Genomic DNA, 22,020 nt, shown 5'->3' with positions numbered 1-22,020 from the left:
AATGAGTTTGTTAATTGATGGTAATGGTTAAATCGAGAGGGTAGTACACTTGGGAGTATAAGAATTGAAAGTGACCAGTCTGTGAATCTAGTGGGCACAGAATCATCTATATTATTTCTGTTACTGTTTCTTACTAGTGTTCCAGTTTGGTATATTATTTTAGTGGAATTAAACTAGAATTTTTTTTTTCTTTTTTGACCACGCCATGCACCATGTGGCATCTTAGTTCCCTGACCAGGGATCACACCTCTGCTCCCTAAATTGGGAGGGCAGAGTCTTAACCACTGGACTGCCAGGGAAGTCCCTAAACTAGAATTTTTAAAGATTATGTAGTTGACTGTGTTCTGCTTTAGTAATAGTAGTTTATCCAAGTTTGCTGGCCCAACAGTTGGCAGCAGTGGTTAATTATAGTGGTGGTTGTATCTGGTTAGGCTTTATTATATGTACTACTAGAGGCATTATTATTGTTGTTGCTGTTCACATTGTCCTTTTGTTTTTTGCTAAAAATTTGAAGATGATTGAAGACATTTAACCATTGTACACCTGGGGCACCTCACTGCTCTGTGAAGACTTCTGTTAGTGTGTCTATATATATATTATAATATTCCAGCTGGGTTGTTTTTTTTTAAAATATTTATTTATTCATTTGGTTGCATTGGGTCTTAGTTGCGGCAGGCGGGCTCCTTAGTTGCAGCACGTGGGCTCCTTTGTTGCAGCAGGCTGTCTCCTTAGTTGTGGCTCCAGGGCTCCTTAGCTGCAGCATGCATGTGGGTTCTAGTTTCCTAACCAGGGATCAGACCCGGGCCCTCTGCACTGGGAGCGTGGAGTCTTATCCATTGCATCACCAGGGAAGTCCAGTTAGTGTATATTTTTGATTTTTTTTAGAATTTATTTTTGGCTGCATTGGGTCTTCGTTGCTGTGTGTGGACTTTCTCTGGTTCGGTGAGTGGGGGCTACTCTTGTAGTGTGCAGGCTTCTCATTGCGGTGGCTTCTCTTGTTGCAGAGCACAGGCTCTAGGCCTGTGGGCTTCAGTAGTTGCAGCAGTTGGGATCAGTAGTTGTGGTGCACGGGCTTAGTTACTCCGTGGCATGTGGGATCTTCCCGGACCAGGGATCAAACCTGTGTCCTCTGCATTGGCAGGTGGATTCTTATCCACTGTGCCACCAGGGATGTCCAGTTAGTGTATATTTTTGATTCTATGCTTATTGGCTTCCTATTTTATGTAGGATAAAATCCAAATTCCTTTAGCTGGCCTTAAGATTCTTCTCTCTTTTGCTCTATTTTACCTTGTAAGTCTTCTCTGCTACCTACACGTCCCAGCTACTTAACCTTGTCATGATGTATGTTGGCGCACTCAGCAGAGGTGGCAGAGATGACAATGATTATTTGAGACATAACTTAGAAGTAATCCAGCTGTGTTATTGGTATTCATTGGGGAATTTTGTTGTGGAAACTGTCACTGGAACATGTGGAGAGTGAGAGGTTGACGTTGATGTTCTCTCCCGAGGGAGAGTCTCTTCATGAAATCTAAATAAGGAAGGGAATAGACTTAGGATATAGCCCAGAAATGGCCACATAATGTTTAAGAACTTCCCTATAGTTGTGAAAATCTTGATAACCACTTCCTTGCTGAATTATATTCAGGGAAGCCCAATGAAGGTTCTTAAAACTGGAAAAATCCCTTAGACCAGTTTCAAATGTTCCAGTGTGTGTGTGAGAGCTTCTTGGGCATGGCTCTCCAGTCCCATAGGTCTCATTGTCCATCGGGGTGTCACCCGCAAAACTGAGATTCCTGTTCTGTGAATCCATCTGTTTATGTTGTTGCTGGAATGATAGCAGCTCTGAGGAGGAGGAGCCTGGTCTGCTGTCACATATAAGGATTGCTTCAGACAGAGTCACACTGGGCCATTGGAGCAATACGATTGTTTATCTAGAGTTTAGTTCCTTTAGCAAATGTTTGATTAAGAGATGACTTGTTTTAAGTATTTATCCCTAATCTCTCATTAATGACATTTTCCATATTGACCTGGTTGTGGAGTTTATGTATACAGGAAGTTTGAAGACCTCTGTGATATTAATTTATTTAATCTGTATTGGTATGAATATTTGCTGCCTTTTTGCCCCCCTTTTGTATGCCTCCAGTGCCCCAAATCTGCCTTCAGAAACAGCATTTGGTTTCTAATTGTAATTGTCTTGGAAACATTGGCATATTTTGCATTTCAATTTTACTTTTATTTACTGCAAATGATGATTTGTAAGTTGCCTGCTACCAGAACATCTGAGTTCATTTGTTTAACTAAACAGTACTGTGCAAAAATGCCTATAAACACGCGGCAACAGTTACCAGCCACCCCGGTTGCTTACCACCTCATTTTAGCTCTACATCAAGCACATGGGAAACATTATTCTTAAAATGTTCCGAAAAGTTTAGAAAATTGGAGGATGGAGGGATGGGAGGAAAGGAATTCTATTATAACAGTCAGTGTGTTGCTTTTGGCAGGGGTGTGCCTGGCTGATTTCCTTTGTAGAAATAACACTGCAACAAACAGAGCTTTATGAATCCTTCATTTAATAGGTAATTGCCATGTGTTCTTCTTTTGACTGAGCCACTGTACCAGGCGTGGTGGGGGAAGGCACGGATGAATGAGACATTTTCTCTGTTCTCACGGAGGTTATAATCTGGATACTCAAGATGCTTCTGATCGGCAGTGGTGATTGTTGAGGAAGTGTGGTAGCTGTGGTGCTGTTTCAGATCACGGCCATGTGTAGGGGACACAGGCTTGAGGGGCCTAATTACAGAATGGTAGGTGCTGGCTGGCTAACCACAAGCCAGAGCTTCTAGCAGAGGTGGGATAGTTCCCAGCTTTTCCTGTCTCTTCATCCTTGAGTGACAAAGAAACCAGCCTGCTTCAAAAAGTTATATTATTTTACATTTAGAAACAAATAAGTGTCTTTAAAAATATTTTAATAAAAATTTAAACTTGGGGGCAGATGTTGCCTTGAAATCTGGGGAGTGTGAAGTGTTTCTTGAGGGACGGGGAAGGAATTTTGTCCTCTGGTAATGAAGTGTCTGACAAAGGCTTTCATTGATTCAGTGCATTTTTATTAAGTGCCTGATTTGTACAAGGCTGAGAATGCTGTGATGAGCAAGGAGCACACAATCTAGGGGGGGCCACAGACATAACTTGGCAGTCTTGCTACCGGGTGCTCAGTTTCATGATTGGGTGCTGTTGGGACAGAAAGCAGGCTTCTTACCTGGTCTTTGGTGATCAGAGGTGGTTTCCTGGAGGAAATGGTGTCCAAACCAACCTCACTAATACATGTTGGGATTAATTCTTTTTTTCAGGCTAATATTGTATTCAAAAGAAATCAGAACCTGGTTTTTGTTTTTGTTTTGGGAACACTCAATACCTTTCTGTTGAGAATGAGTTGAGAAACTGAACTTCATACTCCAGCCATCTGGTATATTTTTCCAGGCTTGTAGTTGATCATTCTCCAGTGTTGATTAACCTCTGCTTCCCAGAACCTTCCAGGCTCTCTGTGACTGCCATACCTTTGCGTACGCATTCCTTGTGTCTGGAAAGCCGTCCCTTTTTGTCTGCCCAACTGCCTTCTCTTCCTCCTTCAGGACAGACAGTCACTTCCTCCAGGATGCCTTCCTTGAGTGCTAAGAGGGTAGGTTGGGACAGGGCCGGGCTTGATCTGCGTACTTCCCCTGCACCAAATAGTCTGTCTGATTCTTCATTCCTCTGTGTAGCCTGGAGGCAGAGGCAGCATCTTTCACAGAGCCCAGCATGTCCTGGGCACCCAGGCAGTGTTTGTTGAACAAGCAAATTCCGAAGCTTTTGAAGATTGTAGCCACATGTATATAATTGAAGCTCTTGGTTCCAGCTGGTTTTAAGAGAGTGTTATTGACTCAAAGTAGAAGCACCAGTGAAACAGACTTTATGCATGTGGTCTAGTTATTAGCCTCATAAAACTCTTTACAGTCTTTTGCATTTTATACGTCTTTACTTTTATTTTTTGCCCGAGTAACCCATAAACTGAGTAATTCATAGTTTTCACTTCTTGCCAACTACTGATGTATATTATTAAATCTGACCACAGTGATTTATTATAATAGAAGTCTTTTGGTTATTAACAAAAATCAATTTGATTTAGCATATGTCAGAAAGAGGGGCTTATGTGATGAAGAGAAAGGGCTGTCTCATAGAATCCCAGATGAGAAACACAGGTAGGCTTCAGGAAGAACTGGTCCCAAGAATTACAAGGCCAGCAGGAATCCTGACTGTCCTTTTTGTTTATCTCTGCTGCTCAGTGGATAGAGGATGGCTTCCTATAACCCTCAGCATGGCAGGCCAGTTCCAGCCATACGGAGAACCTGTCTTTACATCTCAATTCCAAATTCCCCAAGACTCTGGCATAGCTTTTGTTAGATGCCTATCTCTGAGCCATCAGCTATGGCCAGGGAGTGGGGGTCAGGCTGAACAAGCTCTGTCTGCTTCTGCTCACCCCTGAGGAGTAGGTGGGAAGGAAGAAGAAAGGGAGGGGGAGGACAGTAGACAGATCATATGAGGTGGGCAGACTCTCCAAAAATATCTAATACAGGGATAAAGACCAGGGATATGCAAACAGTTGACTATAGAATCATTTCTAGGTACTTTTGGCTAAACATTTTTCAATCTTAGAAACTTAAAGATTACTTTGGAAAGATATTTATCTTTTTGAATATGAATATAATTTGAGATTCTTAAGGTAATGGCATATTCACTGAAGTAATTAGTTTTAGCTTTGTGTATATGTACAGTACTTCTTATACATGATACTGTCTTCAATTGCTGGGAGACAAGTTCTAGAGTAGCTCTAATAGAAATAAAAGGTTAGATTGGAATGTATTTGAAGTTTTCTAGTAGCCATGTTAAAAATGTAAAATAAAACAGGTGAAATTAATTTTAACAGTATGTTTTATTTAGCTCAGTATATCCCAAATATTATAATTTCATGAACATAAAGATTAATAATAAAGTATTTTCTATTTTAAAAAAAATCTTTGAAATCTGGTATGTATTTTGTATTACAGTTCATCTCAGTTGGGACTGGCCACTTTTCAGGTGGTCAGCCACTACATGTAAGCTAGTGGTTACCATATTGGACAGCATAGTTCTAGAAATAGCTAAAGTAATCCATTTTCTTTCATAGTTTCTCTGAAATTTTCTTGTCAAAAGCATTGGTGCTTATGGATTGTTTTTTTTTTTAAAGTATGCTTCAGCAGCAACAGCAGAGAACCCTGGGAGGTAGGGGTTTTTAAACTAGCCCTTGAAAGAGTTGCCCATTTGGAGGATTTGCTATGTGCCATGTGTGTTGGCAGAAAAGAACAAAATTTTTAAACCAGTTACCAGGCTGTAAAGCTGATTCTTGTTCTTCTGCTGATTCCTGGAATGTTACTTAAACTCCTTGGAAGCCTCAGTTTGCTTATCTATTGAAATAGGGTTTATAACTGTCCTGCTCATTAGAAGAGGTTCTCATGTGCTAATAAATTTGAAAGTGCTTTGAAAAACTTTTAAAGGGTTACATAGATGTAAAGCATTATTTTAATTTATTAACTGGGAAAAAAGCAATGCATTTTGGAATCAATAGTAGCTCATTTATTGAGGTTTTACTTTGTGCCAGGCACTGTTCTAAGTGCCTTATACATATTACATAACTTAATAACCACACCTTTTGAAACAGGTACTGTTTTTATCATCTCTGTCTTATGTACGAGAAAACTAAAAGAAGGTTAAACGATCCCTAGGTTATATAGCTAGTAACTAGTTGAATTGGAATTGGAATGCACTTTTTTCTCTAAATTGTGGCAAAACGCACACAACATAAGATTTATCATTTTAGCCATTTCTAAGTGTTTACTTCTGTAGTATTAAGTAAATACATTCACATTGTTTTTTTTAAAAAAATTAATTAATTTATTTATTTTTGGCTGTGTTGGGTCTTCGCTGCTGCACGTGGGCTTTTCTCTAGTTGGGGCGAGCGGGGGCCACTCTTCATTGCGGTGCGCGGGCTTATCATTGCAGTGGCTTCTCTTGTTGCGGAGCACAGGCTCTAGGCGTGCGGGCTTCAGTAGTTGTGGGGCACGGGCTTAGTTGCTCCGCGGCATGTGGGATCTTCCCGGACCAGGGCTCGAACCCGTGTCCCCTGCATTGGCAGGCGAATTCTTAACCACTGCGCCACCAGGGAAGTCCTACATTCACATTGCTGTTTAACTATCTCCATCGTCCATCTCCAGAACTTTTTCATCTTCCCCAACTGAAACTCCATACTCATCACATACTAACTTGCCATCCCTCCCCCATCCCCCCACCTCCCTGTTCCCAACCACACCAATAACAACCACCATTCTACTTTGTCTCTGTGGATTTGACGTGGACTCATACAATATTTGTCTTTTTGCAACTGGCTTATTTCACTTAGCATAATGTCTTCAAGGTTCATCCATGTTGTAGCGTGTGTCAGAACTTTTTCTTTTTAAGGCTGAGTAATATTCCATTGTATGTATGTACCACATTTTGTGCCATCATTCATCTGTTGATGGACACTGGTTGCTTCCACCTTTTGGCTATTGCGAGTAATGCTGCCGTGAATGTGGGTGTACAAATATCAGTCCTTTTGGGTATATGTATACCCAGAAGTGGAATTGCTGGATCATATGATAATTCTCTTTTTGATATTTTGAAAAGTTGCCATACTGTTTTTCATAGCACTTGCTCCTTTTTACACACCCATCAGCAATGCACGAGGGTCCCAGTTTCTCTACATCCCCTCCAACACTTTTTTTCCTTTTCCCTTCCCTCCCCTCCTCTCCCGTCCCCTCCGGTTCTTTTTTTTAATAATACCATCCTAATGGTGTGAAGTAGTATTCACTATGGTTTTAATTCACATTTCCCTAATGACTAGTGATGTTGAACATCTTTTCATATACCTGTTGGCCGTTTTTATGTCTTTGGAGAAATGTCTATCTGAATCCTTTGCAGATTTTTAAACTGGGTTGTTCGGGTTTTTTTGTTGTTGTTGAGTCAGAGTTTTTAAAAAATATATCCTGGATATTAGTGCCTTATCAGGTATGTGATTTGCAAACATTTTCTCCCATTCTGTTGGGTTGACTTTTCACTCTCTTGGTAGTATCCCTTGATGTGCAAAAGTTTTTAATTTTGGTTAAGTCCAATTTATTTATGTTTTCTTTTGATGCCTGTATTTTTGGTGTCATATGTAAGAAATTACTGCTGGATCCACTGTCCTGTAGCTTCCCCAGTTTTTAAATCTAAGAGTTTTATGTCTTTCTCTCCTGTCTCTGTGTCAATTTGCATTGGCTTCTGTTTTTCTGTATATTTATAAATTATTGAAGCTTATGTCTGTGTTTTCTCTCTTTTCTTGCCTTGTTTCTTTTTTGTTGTTGTTGAACCATTTGAAAGTATTATAGAAAAATAATGGCATTTTTCTAAATAACTATAATCCTGTGATCAGTACTTCCTTGGAAATGGGCACATGAGGCCCCTGCCTTGTACTCTGTGTTTGAGAATACCTTTCTCGAATTTTTCTAAGTCCCACCAGCCCCACCTCTCCTCCCTGCCTCAATACCTAAAAGGCAAGGCGCCCCAAGTGCTTTTCTTTAGGAGTCTCATGTTGAGAATTATAGTAAATTTTCTAATTACATTGAGAATAGAAGCTTTATTTAGCTGATATTATTGTTTACCACTGTACACCTTATTTTCCTTCTAAATTGTCTTTCTTGTCTTTATTTTTATGTATTCCTTTAACTGGTTAGTATGTACATAGTTAATGTTATAGTTATTAATTACCTTTTTTCTCATTTTCCAGTACCGAGTTGAAGCTCTTGGAGGAGGCAACCATTTCAGTCTGCAGGTCTTTAGGTAAGGAGGAAAAATGAATGTGTGTGTGTGTGTAATGTGTATATGTATGTATGTGTGTGGAGACAGTTATTTCAAAATTTCTGTTACAGATTTTGCTGGTGCAATGTGAACTGAATTAATGAAGTGATATATTTTTGTTGATGATAATTATAATTGTACTAATAATTATATTCTTGGTGTTTATTGATGCCTCTAGAGGTTCTCATTCAGTTAACAGCAATGAGACACATGCTTGGTTTATTTGCAGTAGTGGTAATGGACTCCACTAAGCCGTAGAGCTTATTCTTTTTACAAATTTTGAAAAACTGAGAAAAACCCAAAATATTCTTTGTTTTGTAGTTGCATGTATAGTTCCTAGAGAATATGGATCATTCATCCTTTGCTTTGCCAACTGCACGCACTATATATGCTGTTGCTGGATTTGTTAACTAGAATAATTATCACTCATTAATAGGAAAATATATTAGGAATCTTCTCAAATTAGTAATAACAACTTGATATTATGGTAAAGTGCATGGGCTCTGGAATTATTTTATGGTCTTAATTATAGCTCTGTTACTTACTAGCTGAGCTTTAATTTCCTCATCTAAATTGCAGGATTCTCATGGGAAGAAGAGATGCCTAGCATCTCGTCATTATTCATTATTTATGTCAACAAATGTTACCTTTTTTTGGACTTCATTTCTCAAATACTTTGCTTTCAAATTGGTAGCAACTGGAAAGAAATGTATGCTTTAAAAAATGTGAATGATTATACTTACATTTCATTGTTGCTTTGAAAATTAGAGATAACGTATCTGTGAAACGACTGGTGGACCGGAGCTTAATAAGTGATGACGAGCTTGTTTTTAAATCAAGCTTATGGATGTGCTCCATGTAAGCTATGTGGCTAACTCCCATATAAGTTACTCTGCCAAAAACAGTCTTTGATGAAATATTTTTGCTTTTAAAAACAAATTATGTTGGTAATGATAGAGGTGGTATTATAATAGTTGCCTTGAATTTTGTCTGCAGTTATAACCATAGATTTGAGGATTTTGTGCTAAACAGAGCTGACTATCAAAAACCTATATGACAGTTTGCTGAAAATTAATTTTATGTAACAGTGATATTAATGCAGTTATTATGATGATGGTTTTTAATGTGACCTTGGGGTTTTACAAAAATAACATTTTAAAATTGGGAGTAATAGTTACTTATTAATACAATGTGGAAAGCATACTAAAGTGTAAAAAAGGCAGTAATTGCTCATATTCCACAACCCTGACATAGCTATTGGTAATATTTTGCCTTCTGTTATTTATTCTTTGGATATACATTTACATGCATATTAAATACACATACTCAATTATTTTAATCTGTGTTTTTCACTTGATATTATGTATCTAAGTGTGTCATTCTATATTTAAAACTACTTTGGAGAATAGCAAATATGTGTGTATGTATATATATATATTTAATTCCCCAAATTCTAACAATATAGTGGTATAGTTAAAATTAAAGTCTTCCCATATTAAACAGTGCAGGAAATCATTGCTAATCTTTTGTGATAAGATCAAAATTTTATCAGTAATTCTGTGTGTATTGACTTATATGCACAATTTTATGTAAGTGGTATTATTTCTATGCTTTCACTTAGCAGTATTCAGGAACTTCTTTCCACGTTAATAGATATAAATGTATATCAATTTTAAGGGCTATGTGGGTATGTAACAATTCTCTCTTTTTTTTATTTTTTTGGTCTGAAAATGTTTTCATTTTTCCTTTGCTTTTGGAGGATATATTTGCTGGGTGTAGAATTCTAGGTTGGCATTAATTTCTTTCCATACTTTAAATATACCATTCTGTTATTTTTCTGGTTACTCTCATTTTTGTTGAGATTAAAACTGTCAAAAAAAAAAAAAGCTGTCAGTGTTAATGTTGTTCCTTTGAAAACAATGGAGTTTTTTTCTTCTGGATGCTTTTAAGTTTTTCTTTTCTTTTTTTTTTTTTTAAAGAAGATGTTGGGGGTAGGAGTTTATTTATTTATATTTGCTGTGTTGGGTCTTCGTTTCTGTGCAAGGCCTTTCTCTAGTTGTGGCAAGCGGGGGCCACTCTTCATCGCGGTGCGCGGGCCTCTCACTATCGCAGCCTCTCCTGTTGCAGAGCACAGGCTCCAGATGCGCAGGCTCAGTAGTTGTGGCTCACGCGCCCAGCCGCTCCACGGCATGTGGGATCTTCCCGGACCAGGGCTCGAACCCATGTCCCCTGCATTAGCAGGCAGATTCTCAACCACTGCGCCACCAGGGAAGCCCTAAGTTTTTCTTTTTTGTCCTTTGGTTTTCAACATCTTAGAATATGCTGAGGAGTATTTTTCCTTCCTTCTCTCCTTCCTTCCTTTTTTCTCTCCTTCCTCCCTCCCTCCCTGCTTGAGGTTTGTAGAGCTTGTTAAATCTGTGGGTTGATGTCTTTCATCAGTTTTGGAAAATTGTCAGTCATTATCGATTTATACATTGTTTCTGTCCTATTCTGTCTCTTCTCTCCTTCTAGGATCTCTGTTATATTTGTGTTAACATTTTCATTGTGTTGCATAGGCTTGTTAGGCTCGCTCGCTCTCTTTTTTTTTTTTTTTTTGTATTTTATTTTCTTTTTTACTTTCTCTCTGACCTTCCGTAGGATATTTTTTTATTAATCTGTCTTTAGTTTACTAATCTTTTTTCTGGTAAACACATCTATTGAGATTTTTAAGATAAAATTTTAATTTTAGAATAGCTTTAGATTTATAGAAAAGTTGCAAAGCTATGTAGAGAGTTCCCATATAACCCTCTTTAGTTTCCTCTGTTGTCAACATCTTACATTAATATGGTACATTTGTTACACTAAGGAATCAACAGTGGTACATTACTATTAACTAAACTTGTCCCTTTATTCAGATTTCACTAGTTTTCCCAAATGTCCTTTTGGACTTTTTTCTGTTCCAGGATACTACATTACGTTTAGTCATTAAGTCTCCTTAACCTCCTCTTGTTTCAGATTTTCCTCAATTTTAATGACTTTAAGAGTTTTGAGGAATACTGGTAGAGTATTTCTAGAATGTCCCTCAGTTCGTTTGATGTTATTCTCATGGCTGGGTGGGGGTTATGGATTTGTAGGTGGAAGATCACAGAGGTGACATGCTGTTCTCAACACATCATATCAGGGATACATGCTATTAACATGAGTTTCACTGATGATATTGACCTTGATTATGTGGCCAGGGTTGTTTTTGTCCATTTTCTCCACTGTAAAGTTGTGCCCCTGCCCTGCTGTTGCCTTCATTTTGAAGGAGAGTTTTTCTGGATACAGAATTCTTGGTTGGCATTTATTTTTTCATATCCCTTTGACTATATCATTCTGTTGCCTTCTGATAAGTCATTTTTTCGTTACTGCTGTCAAGATTTTGTCCTTGCCTTTACAAAATTTTAAAATTTATTCTTTATTCTGCTTGGGGTTTGTTGATGTTCTTGGATACGTAGATTGATGTTTTTCATCATTTTGGGGATGTTTGTGGCCATTATATTTGTTGGGCTTTTTATATTTATTACTTTTTTCTATGAATCTGCACATGGGGTTCTCTGGGTCCAAACAGATTTCTTATTAAATATCTCACAGTGAATTTTAAGTGCATTTCCCCCACTTTTTCCTAGTTCTTACCTGCTAGGATAGTGCTATGAGAGCCAGGTCAGTTGTTTTATGTGAGGAGGTGAGGTTTGCTCTGTGTTTGGCTTGTTTAATTCTTACCAGTTTTTTTCTGGGACTTGTCGCCTCTGAATCTGTATAGCAAGGTATTGGGTGGATGATTAACGTAAGGTTTCTGGTTGGAGTAGACAAAAGTACTTTCAGGCAGTTAGGCTTGTGAATGATCCATTGATTACCAAATAAAATTTTAGTCCAGTTCTATAAAATTTGTAGTTAGTTAAAGTGTTTCCTGTTTTTAGGGGAAAAGGACTATCCTTACTCAGCCTTTTCATGAGCTTGTATCTTTTTGTATTTTTTCATGGGTATTTTATTTTTAATTCTTTAAAAAATTTCCCACTCATACAGAGGCAGACAGAATAATGACCTCCTGTATGCTCATCTCCCAGTTTCAATCATTTTCAACTCATGGCCAGTCTTGTTTCATCTGTATCTCTCACCTATTTATTGACATATGGATATGTACAGAAAAGTGCACAAGTAAAAAGTGTATACAAAAGAAAAAGCGTATCCTCACATAATTAATTTGACACAAACCTCTGGCATTATATTATTTCATCCATAGATATTGTGATGTGTATCTCATAATAACAATTTTTTAATGGAAAAAATACCATTATCTACTAAAAACAATTTTTAATATCGCAAAACATCCACTGACTGTTCAAATTTCTAATTGTCTCAGTTTGTTTCAATCAGGAGACAAATAAGTCCATACATTATTATTGGTTAATATGTCTTTACATTCTTTTCAGTGCAGGTTCCTCCTGAATTTGTCTTGCCTTGTTTCCCATCTCAATTTTCTTATTGAAGAAAGTGGGTAGTAGAGTTTCCCACAATGTAGATTTTGTCGATTGCATCCTTATGGATTGTTAGCATGTCTCTGTCTTTTATATTTATGGTATATTGGTTATTGGATCTTGGAGATCGTGGGTATTTTAGTGAGATACTGGGAAAGGTTGTTTCAGGGGCTGGAAGCAAGGTCAACCTCTCACCCCAGGTGGAAGTCCTCTTTATAATACCCTTGTCTGAGTATTACCTGGAATTTGCTTGAACTCCTGTGGAGATGGAGAATTCCTTTTGCACAAAGCCAGTTCAGTTAACAGATTGCTTCAAGTTCAAGCTCTAGAGTTAAATGAGTTAGTTTTCCATTACTGAAGTATTATCATTACTTGAATTTTTACAGATGAAGAAACTGAGGCATGGGGAGGTTAAGTAAGTTGCCAGGTGTCACACAGCTAGTCAGTGCTGGAGCTGGGCTTTGAACGTAGTCACGTTCTGTAGTCCAGTTCCACGTGCTTTTCTGCCTTCCTGTCAGACATCCCCTGTTCCTACTCTGGTCCTGAAGCACTTTCAACTTCAATGTAGCATTTGATTTTTGCCAATTAAGTTTGATCCTGTTAAATTCCACTGAGGTATTTTGGAATATTGAGTCTACCATTGAATATTGTTTTTGAAACATCATTAAGTGTACTTAATTTTATAAATTTATTATCCCATCTACATCTTGTCCAAAAGAGTACTTTGGAAACTTAGAATGTCATCCACATTAAGAGAGGGAGTTCCGTTTGTAAGTATCTTCTTAGTACCTGACACAGTGCTGGGCACATGTAAGTAGCTCCATGAAGACATGCTGAATGAACGAAAAGGGTACACAAAACTTTAATTACATCAGTCTAGTGGTCTTGGTTGTTCTTTCTAATAACACAGGGATTTTTGTTTGATATTTTAATGGCTAACCATAAAATTCAAGTGATTACTTATAAAGCCATTCAATAATGAAGGGGCTGTTGAATGAACACGAGATGGTGAAGTTGAGATTCGGAAATATGGTTGAAGTCCTGTCAGCCTCAGCATTTTGTTTCAGTATTTTGTTTTGATTTACAATAGCTATGAAATATTAATTCATACAGAGACACACTTGCACACATTAACTGGGTTTTTTTTGTTTAGTTTGGTTTTTTTTGGCTGTGTCGCGTCTTAGTTGTGGCACACGGGACCTTTGTTGAGGCATGCGGGATCTGTCATTGCAGTGTGCGGGCTTCTCTCCAGCTGTGGCCTGCGGGTTTTCTCTCTCTAGTTGTGGCGCGTGGGCATGGTTGCCCCACGGCATGTGGGAACTTAGTTCCCCGACCCGGGGTTGAATCCATATCCCCTGCATTGGAAAGAGGATTCTTTACCACTGGACCACCAGGGAAGTCCCCTACATTAACTGGTTTTTAAAAAGCTGTTTGTCTTGAAATCTCAGGATAGTCTTTCATTAAGCTAAACCCAAAGCTTAAAAGTAGGCAATTTTTGATTCAGAGTGAAACTCTAACAATATCTAATCACGTGTCTATTCTGAATTATGGAATCTGGACAAAAACCTGCCCTAACTTAAAACACAGGTTGCCCCTTGCTACTCACAGTGGGGCTCTCCACCCAGCAGCAATGGGCATCACCTGGGAGACTGTCACAGCTGCAGAATATCAGGACTCACTTCACACATGCAGAATCAGAATTTAAACTTTAATGAGAATGCCAAGTGATTTAAATGCACATTAAACGTTGAGAAGCGCTGTCAACTTCAGTAGTGTAGGGTGGCCGTGGGATTCTGTACTTCCAGCAAGCTCCCAGGTAATGCTGTTGCTGCTGAACCACACTTGGATTAGCAAGGTGCTATACATTTTATCACAATGAGAAGATTATACAGTTACTTGCATCTACTCTCAAGCTGTGACAAGAACACATACCCAGCAGATAGACCTGGGTTAATTGGACAGTTACTGAGCGCTAAGCAGGTGGGCTGTAATGGTGTACTTATTCCTATGTATATCTTTTCTTTACAGTTTTGGATTCTGAGATGAGGTGGCTGTTTTCTCCTACAGTTTCTATTATTTCCATTTGTAAATCATGTTTCGTTGTTTAGAATTAAGACCAAGCAGCAATCTCTCTCTTTGCTAATTTTCCCAATTAGATTTGAAATTGACAGTAAGGTTCATCCCTGAACAACTTCAATCTGACATTTGGCTTTATAAATGTTATGATATGCTCATTTTGATTTCGGTTCTTAACTTTAACTTTTAAAAACCTTTTCTTCTCTTGCAGTTGAAAACAATCCTCGAACAGGAAACCTTGGTGCACTAATTAAGGTCTTCCTGTCTAGAACCAAAGAACTAAAACTTTCAGCAGAATGTCAGAAGTAAGCTGGATGATTAAATCACACTCTCTCTATATTTAATTTATATTTAACAGTATAATTTTTCATTTATTTGTAGAAATAGGGTATGGTCTTGGAATTGTTCTCATTATTAAGGCAAAAAGAAAAAGAGGTTTTAATTTACTGTCCTGGTCATTGTAGTGAGATTATAAATTCTGGAATCCGATTTCAGCATTTTAGACAATCTTTAGAAATATATTCTTTAAGAGGATTAATTGTGTAATTATTATTAAAAAAAGGTAGTTTTCTCCCATTTCCACTGCTGGTTGTATCTAATTTAAATACAATAAGTCCCCTACATACGAACCTTTAGATTGCAAACTTTCAAAGATGCGAAAGTGTGCTTGCATGTCCAATCACGTAAGTTAGTTCACGTATCTGGCGAACATTGTCACATGTGTGCATGCTCTACAAGTGGTCGTGCTTTTGTGTACTTTACAGTACTGTATAGAGTACCGTAGTACAGTACCTTTATTTCAAGCCCAGGATGTCTGGAAGCAAGCGTAAAAGCAGTGGTGATGTAGCTGGTACTGCTAAGAAGTGCCAAGTGATAATGATGGAAACAAAAGTGAAAACAATTTTGAGAGTGGAGCAAGGCATGTGGAAAGTATTATAAACTTATTACAGTACAGTACTATTTAGCCGAGTTTGTTAGTTGGGTACCTAGCCTAGCTTTGGTTGGACTTACAAACAAATTGGACTTATGAACATGCAGTCAGAATGGAACTCGTTTGTATGTAGGGGACTTACTGTAATGACTTAGTGTATTATTTCATTCCACATTTGTTTCCTTTATTTCTTTCATATTAGGTGAACGAAGGTTTAGATTAGATATTATGGTTTTTTATTTATATAGTGGAAGATTCACCTTTTATCCACTCGAGCATTTTTTGAAACTATTTTTGGAGGGTAGTCTCTTAAAAGATTGCTCATTGCCCTGTTTCCAAATAATTTATATTGAATCCAATTAAAATTGTTGTGAGTCTATGATTATTAATACAAATACCAGGTATTGTACTGTGCAGCTGGTGATGCCCCATTTAAAATTTTGGTTGTGGGGACTTCCCTGGCGGTCCAGTGGTTAAGACTCCGAGCTTCCACTGCAGGGGGCATGGGTTCAATCGCTGGTCCGGGAATTAAGATCCCACATGCTGCAGGATGCAGCCAAAAAAAAAAAATTTTTTTTTGGTTGTGTATTTGCATATATTCTCTTTATGTTACTATAGTTTTTATGTTTTCTATTTTTAGTTTCCTTTTCTTTGAATTGCCTGTTTATGGGGCAGCTATAAAGTTAAGAACAAAGAGCAGTCATGCCTAAAGGAAAAAAAATGTAAAGTTGACTCACTATGTAAAATACACAGGATGAAATATGAGGTAAATTATAGTAGATATCGTTGGTCCAGTGTCATAAATCATGAGTCATAAAAAAAAGGTATGGACATTGTTCTAATATTACAAACAAAATGGGCAAAATGATTGAGAAATTTAAAGTTGACTTACTATGTAAAATACACAGGATGAAATATGAGGTAAATTATAGTAGATATCATTGGTCCAGTGTCATAAATCATGAGCCATAAAAAGAAAGGTATGGACATTGTTCTAATATTACAAACAAAATGGGCAGAATGATTGAGAAATCAGTGGACTAGAAATAAAGTGATTGTGCTCGTGATTAAATACTGATTCTTGTGTAATTTTGCTGTTTCCTTTCTAGCCACATCTTCATTTGGCAGACACACAATGCTTTGTTTATTATTTGCTGTTTGCTGAAAGTGTTCATTTATGAGATGTCAGAGGAAGAGTTACAACTTCATTTTACTTATGAAGAAAAATCTCCTGGCAGTTACAGTAAGTATTGCCTTTGAAGATGTTCTGGGATAATGTGTGTAACATATAAGGATAGAATTTGAAGAATTAGAAGTATAATTTTGAAAATTCTACTTTTCCTCATAATTTTTTTTTGGCCGCGCCATGTGGCACGTGGGATCTTAGTTCCCCGACCAGGGATCGAACCCGTGAACCCGGCAGTGGAAGCATGGAGTCTTAACTGGTGGACCGCTAAGGAAGTCCCAATTTTCATTTTTAAGTGACCTGACACCATCACTCTTTCTTCCCCTATATTAATTTAAATGAGCTGAGGGCTTCCCTGGTGGCGCAGTGGTTGAGAGTCCGCCTGCCGATGCAGGGGACACGGGTTCGTTCCCCGGTCTGGGAAGATCCCACATGCCGTGGAGCAGCTGGGCCCGTGAGCCATGGCCGCTGAGCCTGCACGTCCGGAGCCTGTGCTCCACAACGGGAGAGGCCACAACAGTGAGAGGCCCGCGTACCGCAAAAAAAAAAAAAAAGAGCTGAGACACTTATAATTTTTTCTTTTTTCTCTTTTTTTAAATAAGGGTGCCGGTAAGATCGAGACTTTTCTTTATTTTGACTTCTATGTGTATGGGAAATAAAAATAAAAATCACAAATATTCCTTTCAAGAAACAAATGTCAATTTAAATACCATTACTAGGCCAACACATTATTAAGGGAGACAACCAATCAGAATTACAGATTTTATAAATGTTAAAGGTTACTTTCATAGGACATAACTGTCTCTGAGTCTGGGTATCTCTGGGACTGCTTGATCAGAAATAATGTTTTTAAGTATAGTTTTATGATGCCAAAGTATATTGTCTTTTTCTGAAGATACAGAAAAAGGTTACTTTTTTCTCCTGATATTGCCGAAATTTTTTTTTTCCCCGGTAGTTAGGAGAGCCTATAGTTCTCAAGATCAACTGCTGGTGTTTCATTTCTTAGCATTAAAAGTTACAACCTGGAAAATAAAAGGGCATAATGGGATTATTAACAGTTCAAATACAGGGAATGCACTTTTGCATCTACCCTTCACGCTTGCTTCTCCCTTCCTCAAGGCAAAGGCACTGTTGCTTCTGAGTTTCCTGGGTTCATTTTTCAAAACACACCTCTGCCTTCATCAGGCTTTCTCGCCCATCTAGAGCTTTATACATTGAATATGTTTAATTTACTACCTTGATAATCAGCCTTCTATATTTGTTAAATATATACTGATGTTTCAATGGTTAGAGGTTTTAATCAGGATTGTATCTTATATGTGTTAGTTTTGTTAATGCTAGGCTTTGTTTTTGTGGTACCAATAGTGCCAAAACATAGTTCTGTTTAGTGAGTTGCATTCCTTTCCAGGAAGTTCTGTCAGCAAGAATGGAGTGAATGTTTATCCCCGTTGGGCCTGAGAGCATAGTCCAACCAGCACCTGCAAACCCAATACTTTGTTTTGCATTATGTCACAAAAATTAAGCAAATATTGTGCTTTATTTAACACAATATCATTTTTATTTTAATATAAGATCATTTTTTTCCATTACTTACCATTGAGCAAATTGATGCACTTGAGAGATACACTGTGCTTATTTGGGGGCCAAACGTCTTGCCACAGCACCCTCTCTGTACCTGCACTCCTCGCTCACATCCAGGCTCGAGAAGCATGGTTTTGTTGTACATCCCAGGTAGCCTCATGTAGAGGCAGGACAAAAACGACACTCTTCAACCATGGCCACTATCAAGATGGTCGTCTCACTGAAAGAGCTGCCTGTGAGGTTTGGTAATTGGTGATTTTGTGTGCTGACAGACTGTCCTGTTCCTTTATCTGGTTGGCAATTCAGGATTTTATACATGCTCTTTTGTTCTTTTCATTTGCAGCTGAGCTGCTGTTTGTCCACCAGCTTAAGTCCAGTGAACGTCTCCTTAAGGTTAAAGACTTGCTGTTTTTGGCATGTGTAATTATTTTCATCGTAGCCTTAGGTTGTTAGTTTGAGATTTCTACTTCTTATCACTAGTATAAGTCCTTTTTTATATTTTCTGTCAACGTCTTTTTACAGTTTGTAAAAGTGTGATAAAATTAAATGATTGCACAGGTACTGTTGAATGGTAAAAAATGGAACCTCACTCTGAAAACATCCATTTGTTAGCCAGTATATGAATATCTGACTCAGGTGTGTAAAAGACTGTTCAGGGATAGGTAAGATACAGTGGTAAGGGTTGTTTGAAGGTTGAATCGACAAAAGTAGAGGGCCATCTGCAAACAATTGAGCAAATCAACCAAGGCATTTTAGGATTGTTGGGTTATTACAGCATACTGAATTTTTTGTTTATCCCAACTCACTGTAATACTGCCATGATCAGATGGATATTGCTGCCATATTCAGTGAAGCCATCTTTACGAGGGTAGTATGACTCTTAGTCTGCTCTCAGTTTGTAATTGAAATTTGTGAGGATTTCATATTTGAACATTTTCCTGTAGGCTACATATGATGTGGTAGTAGATTGTTTGCTAGAGAGAATTTGTATCGTTATGCAAACATAGCTCTTTCCACTATTCCATGCCTTCGAGAATAGTCGAGGGGACAAAGCCAGCCCTAGGCAAAACTGTGAAGTACTACAAAATTGTTTGCATTCCCTTTGCCTTCAATGCAAGTTTTCCTTTCCTCTGCCTTGGTATTATGTCCTATTTTTGCTGATATAATAACTGATATTTATTTTACATTTTTTATGCATAAAGCCAATCTTTTAAGTCCTTAGGGGCCTAAATCTGTTGCTGGCCTCTGCAGACACTTAGGTAGCTTGTTTCCTTATGTCTTTGATGGTGCTGACTGTGAGCTTTTATTTGTTTGATCTTAACCAGAGGCCCCAAATAAGGGTAGGATTTGCATTTGCTTCTAACGGGATCCAGGGGCTGCACCATAGGCCACTTCAGTCTCCTTCAGCAGCTCTTGGCTTAATGTGGCTCTCAGGTTCAGCTTCCCAGTGGCAAGTCTGAAGACTTAGTCTCCCAGTAGCTGGCTTCATCCTCAGGGACACCCTACCCTTAGAGTTTGCTTATTGTTCAGTGTTTTACTCTGGATTCAAGCCACGGTTTGTTTGCTTGTAGTGGTGGTTCTTTTTGGTTATGGTGCTGGGGTCCTTGGAGATTTCCTTTACTTTATGGAAGCCCGTCAGTGCACTAAAGAGTGTATTTTAACCAAGAACTCGTTGTTTTGTACAAGAGGGCCCTTTGGAGTAACTGCTCCACAATACTGCTGCCAGTTATAGTTTCTTTACAGATATTTTTAATTTTTTAAATGAGGGAAGATACCTTAGGAGATTGAGAGACTGAAGATAAAAGCAAAAGCAAAAAAAAAAAAAAAAAAAGATGGGCAAGAAGCAGTAAAAAGGTCCAGGGAAGTAAGGGGCACTAGGATCTGGAGCACAGAGAGGGAACACAGGTTTGCTCTGGAAGAACGTGCCGCCTGTGTCCCAGAAGGGGCAGGTGAGGAGGAGGGGAAGGAGGAATGGCACCTGCCGAGAGCTGGGCGGAGCAAGACGTGTGGGCCTGAGGAGACTGGGAACCAGTTAGCACAGCTTTGTGCAGAGTAGAAAGAGACTAGGCACGGGCTTCCCTGGTGGCGCAGTGGTTGAGAGTCCGCCTGCCGGTGCAGGGGACACGGGTTCGTGCCCCAGTACTGGAAGATCCCACATGCCGCGGAGCGGCTGGGCCCGTGAGCCACGGCCGCTGAGCCTGCGCGTCCAGAGCCTGTACTCCACAACGGGAGAGGCCACAACAGTGAGAGGCCCGCGTACTGCAAAAAGAAAAAAAAGAGACTAGGCACTTGTCAAGTCCAGGTAAAAGGCTTACTTGACTATGTTTCCTTGGCGCAGAATAGTTCAATATATATTTATTTTTAAAAATCATTTATTTTGTAGGACTTGCTCTCAAGCATAGTAGATTAAACATACATGATCATCTGTGCTTTCTCCTGAAACCCTGATGAAAGATCAGTAAAGGGATTTTTAATAAGTTATGAATTTATTAGGTTAAAGAGAAAGAGAGGGGGACACAATGTTTTTTGGGTTTGTTTTTTTTTTAAGTCTATTGAATTTGTTACAATACTGCTTCTGTTTTATGTTTTGTATTTTTGGCCGTGAGGCATGTGGGATCTTAGCTCCCCAATCAGGGATCAAACCCTCACCCCCTGCGTTGGAAGGCAAAGTCTGAACCACTGGACCGCCAGGGAAGTCCCCACAATATTAGTAACATTTTGCAAGTTGGAAAACTGAGTAATGCTGAATTAAACTGACGAGTGAAAGCTGGGAGCTAAATGCCTTCAGGGTTGGAGAACTTCAGAGAAAAGCCAGTTCTTGCTGCAGAATCCTGGAGATGCTTAGGAATTAGAAGTGCCAGGTGTCTCTGAAGGCAGACAACCAGGGGGATTGATGGAAAGATATCTCCCCTGTCATGTACAGTCATGGGACCACCCCTTCCCCAGTTTAGTACTAAAATCTGCTCTCTGTAGAGGCTGGACCAGTGGGGCCTCCCTTAGTGAGCTCTTGGGCACAGTGGAGGCAGTGGTGTACCGAGAACAGGGTTAAGAGAAAAGGCTACAAAATGGAAGAGTGAAGCATCTTGACTTGGCTTCTAGAATGCTGGCACTGGGGTTTTACCCACCCCACTTTCTTTCCTGCCAGAAGACGAGTGGATACTCTTCTGGAGAAAATGAACCCAAAACAGGGACAGACTTATAGAAACAGACATTTAGATGCCCCTCAGTGAAGCAGCTCACAACCCACCTGTGGGAACCACCGCATGGCAGGCTGTGCCGCTTGTCTCCCTCTAGCTGGTAGATGGAGAGTCAGGGATCCCATACAGGTGAGAAAACTTATAATTTGTGAGAGACCAAAACAAACAGAAGAAAAAAATTACATGAGATGGAAATTTATGGGAAAAAAAATCCTTAATCACACCTCTTCAACACAACCAATTTCCTTTTTATTCCCCTCTGGCTTAAAACCTTTTCGAAACTGTTTGGAATTACCTTCCCAATCCTTGGTGTATTTGTTTTACTAAATGCAGTGGAGGTAAATCTCTGTCCTTTGAAAGTAGCTTTGATTTTTTTCTGATGGCCGAGGTGCTTTGGCTCCCATGATGGCAGGGCTTTACTGCTCTTTCCTCCACTTGAGCTGGTCCCTAGGGCCTTGGGCCGCTGTCGCTCAACAGGTGAACCAGAAATTGTATTGTGGGGGGAGGTGAGTGATTTTGGTTTTATTTTTGTCTTAATATAAAACTTAATAGTTTAATCTCATTAGTTATAGATAAATAATGCAAACCCCCCCCCAAAAAACTCCACGA

At 38.8% G+C, this 22,020-nt stretch overlaps 1 protein-coding gene across 7 annotated transcripts in view; it reads left to right on the top strand.

Moving 5' to 3' along the window:
* The window catches only part of DYM (dymeclin), a 370,859-nt gene that overhangs the window by 45,296 nt on the left and 303,543 nt on the right, over window positions 1-22,020 (top strand). For all 7 annotated transcript variants that reach the window (XM_022584514.3, XM_089895164.1, XM_089895160.1 and 4 more), the window contains exons 3-5: window positions 7,874-7,926; window positions 14,728-14,821; window positions 16,557-16,690. In XM_022584514.3, coding sequence (XP_022440222.1) covers window positions 7,874-7,926; window positions 14,728-14,821; window positions 16,557-16,690 — 281 coding nt within the window. The remainder of the gene's footprint in view (window positions 1-7,873; window positions 7,927-14,727; window positions 14,822-16,556; window positions 16,691-22,020) is intronic.

The sequence above is a fragment of the Delphinapterus leucas genome, chromosome 14, assembly GCF_059928025.1.
Source record: "Delphinapterus leucas isolate spDelLeu-1000000601 "Yukka" chromosome 14, BTC_Dleu_Yukka2, whole genome shotgun sequence".
NCBI lineage: Eukaryota > Metazoa > Chordata > Mammalia > Artiodactyla > Monodontidae > Delphinapterus > Delphinapterus leucas.
Note: the sequence above shows the minus strand (reverse complement) of the source record. Positions and strands in the feature narration are given on the sequence as shown.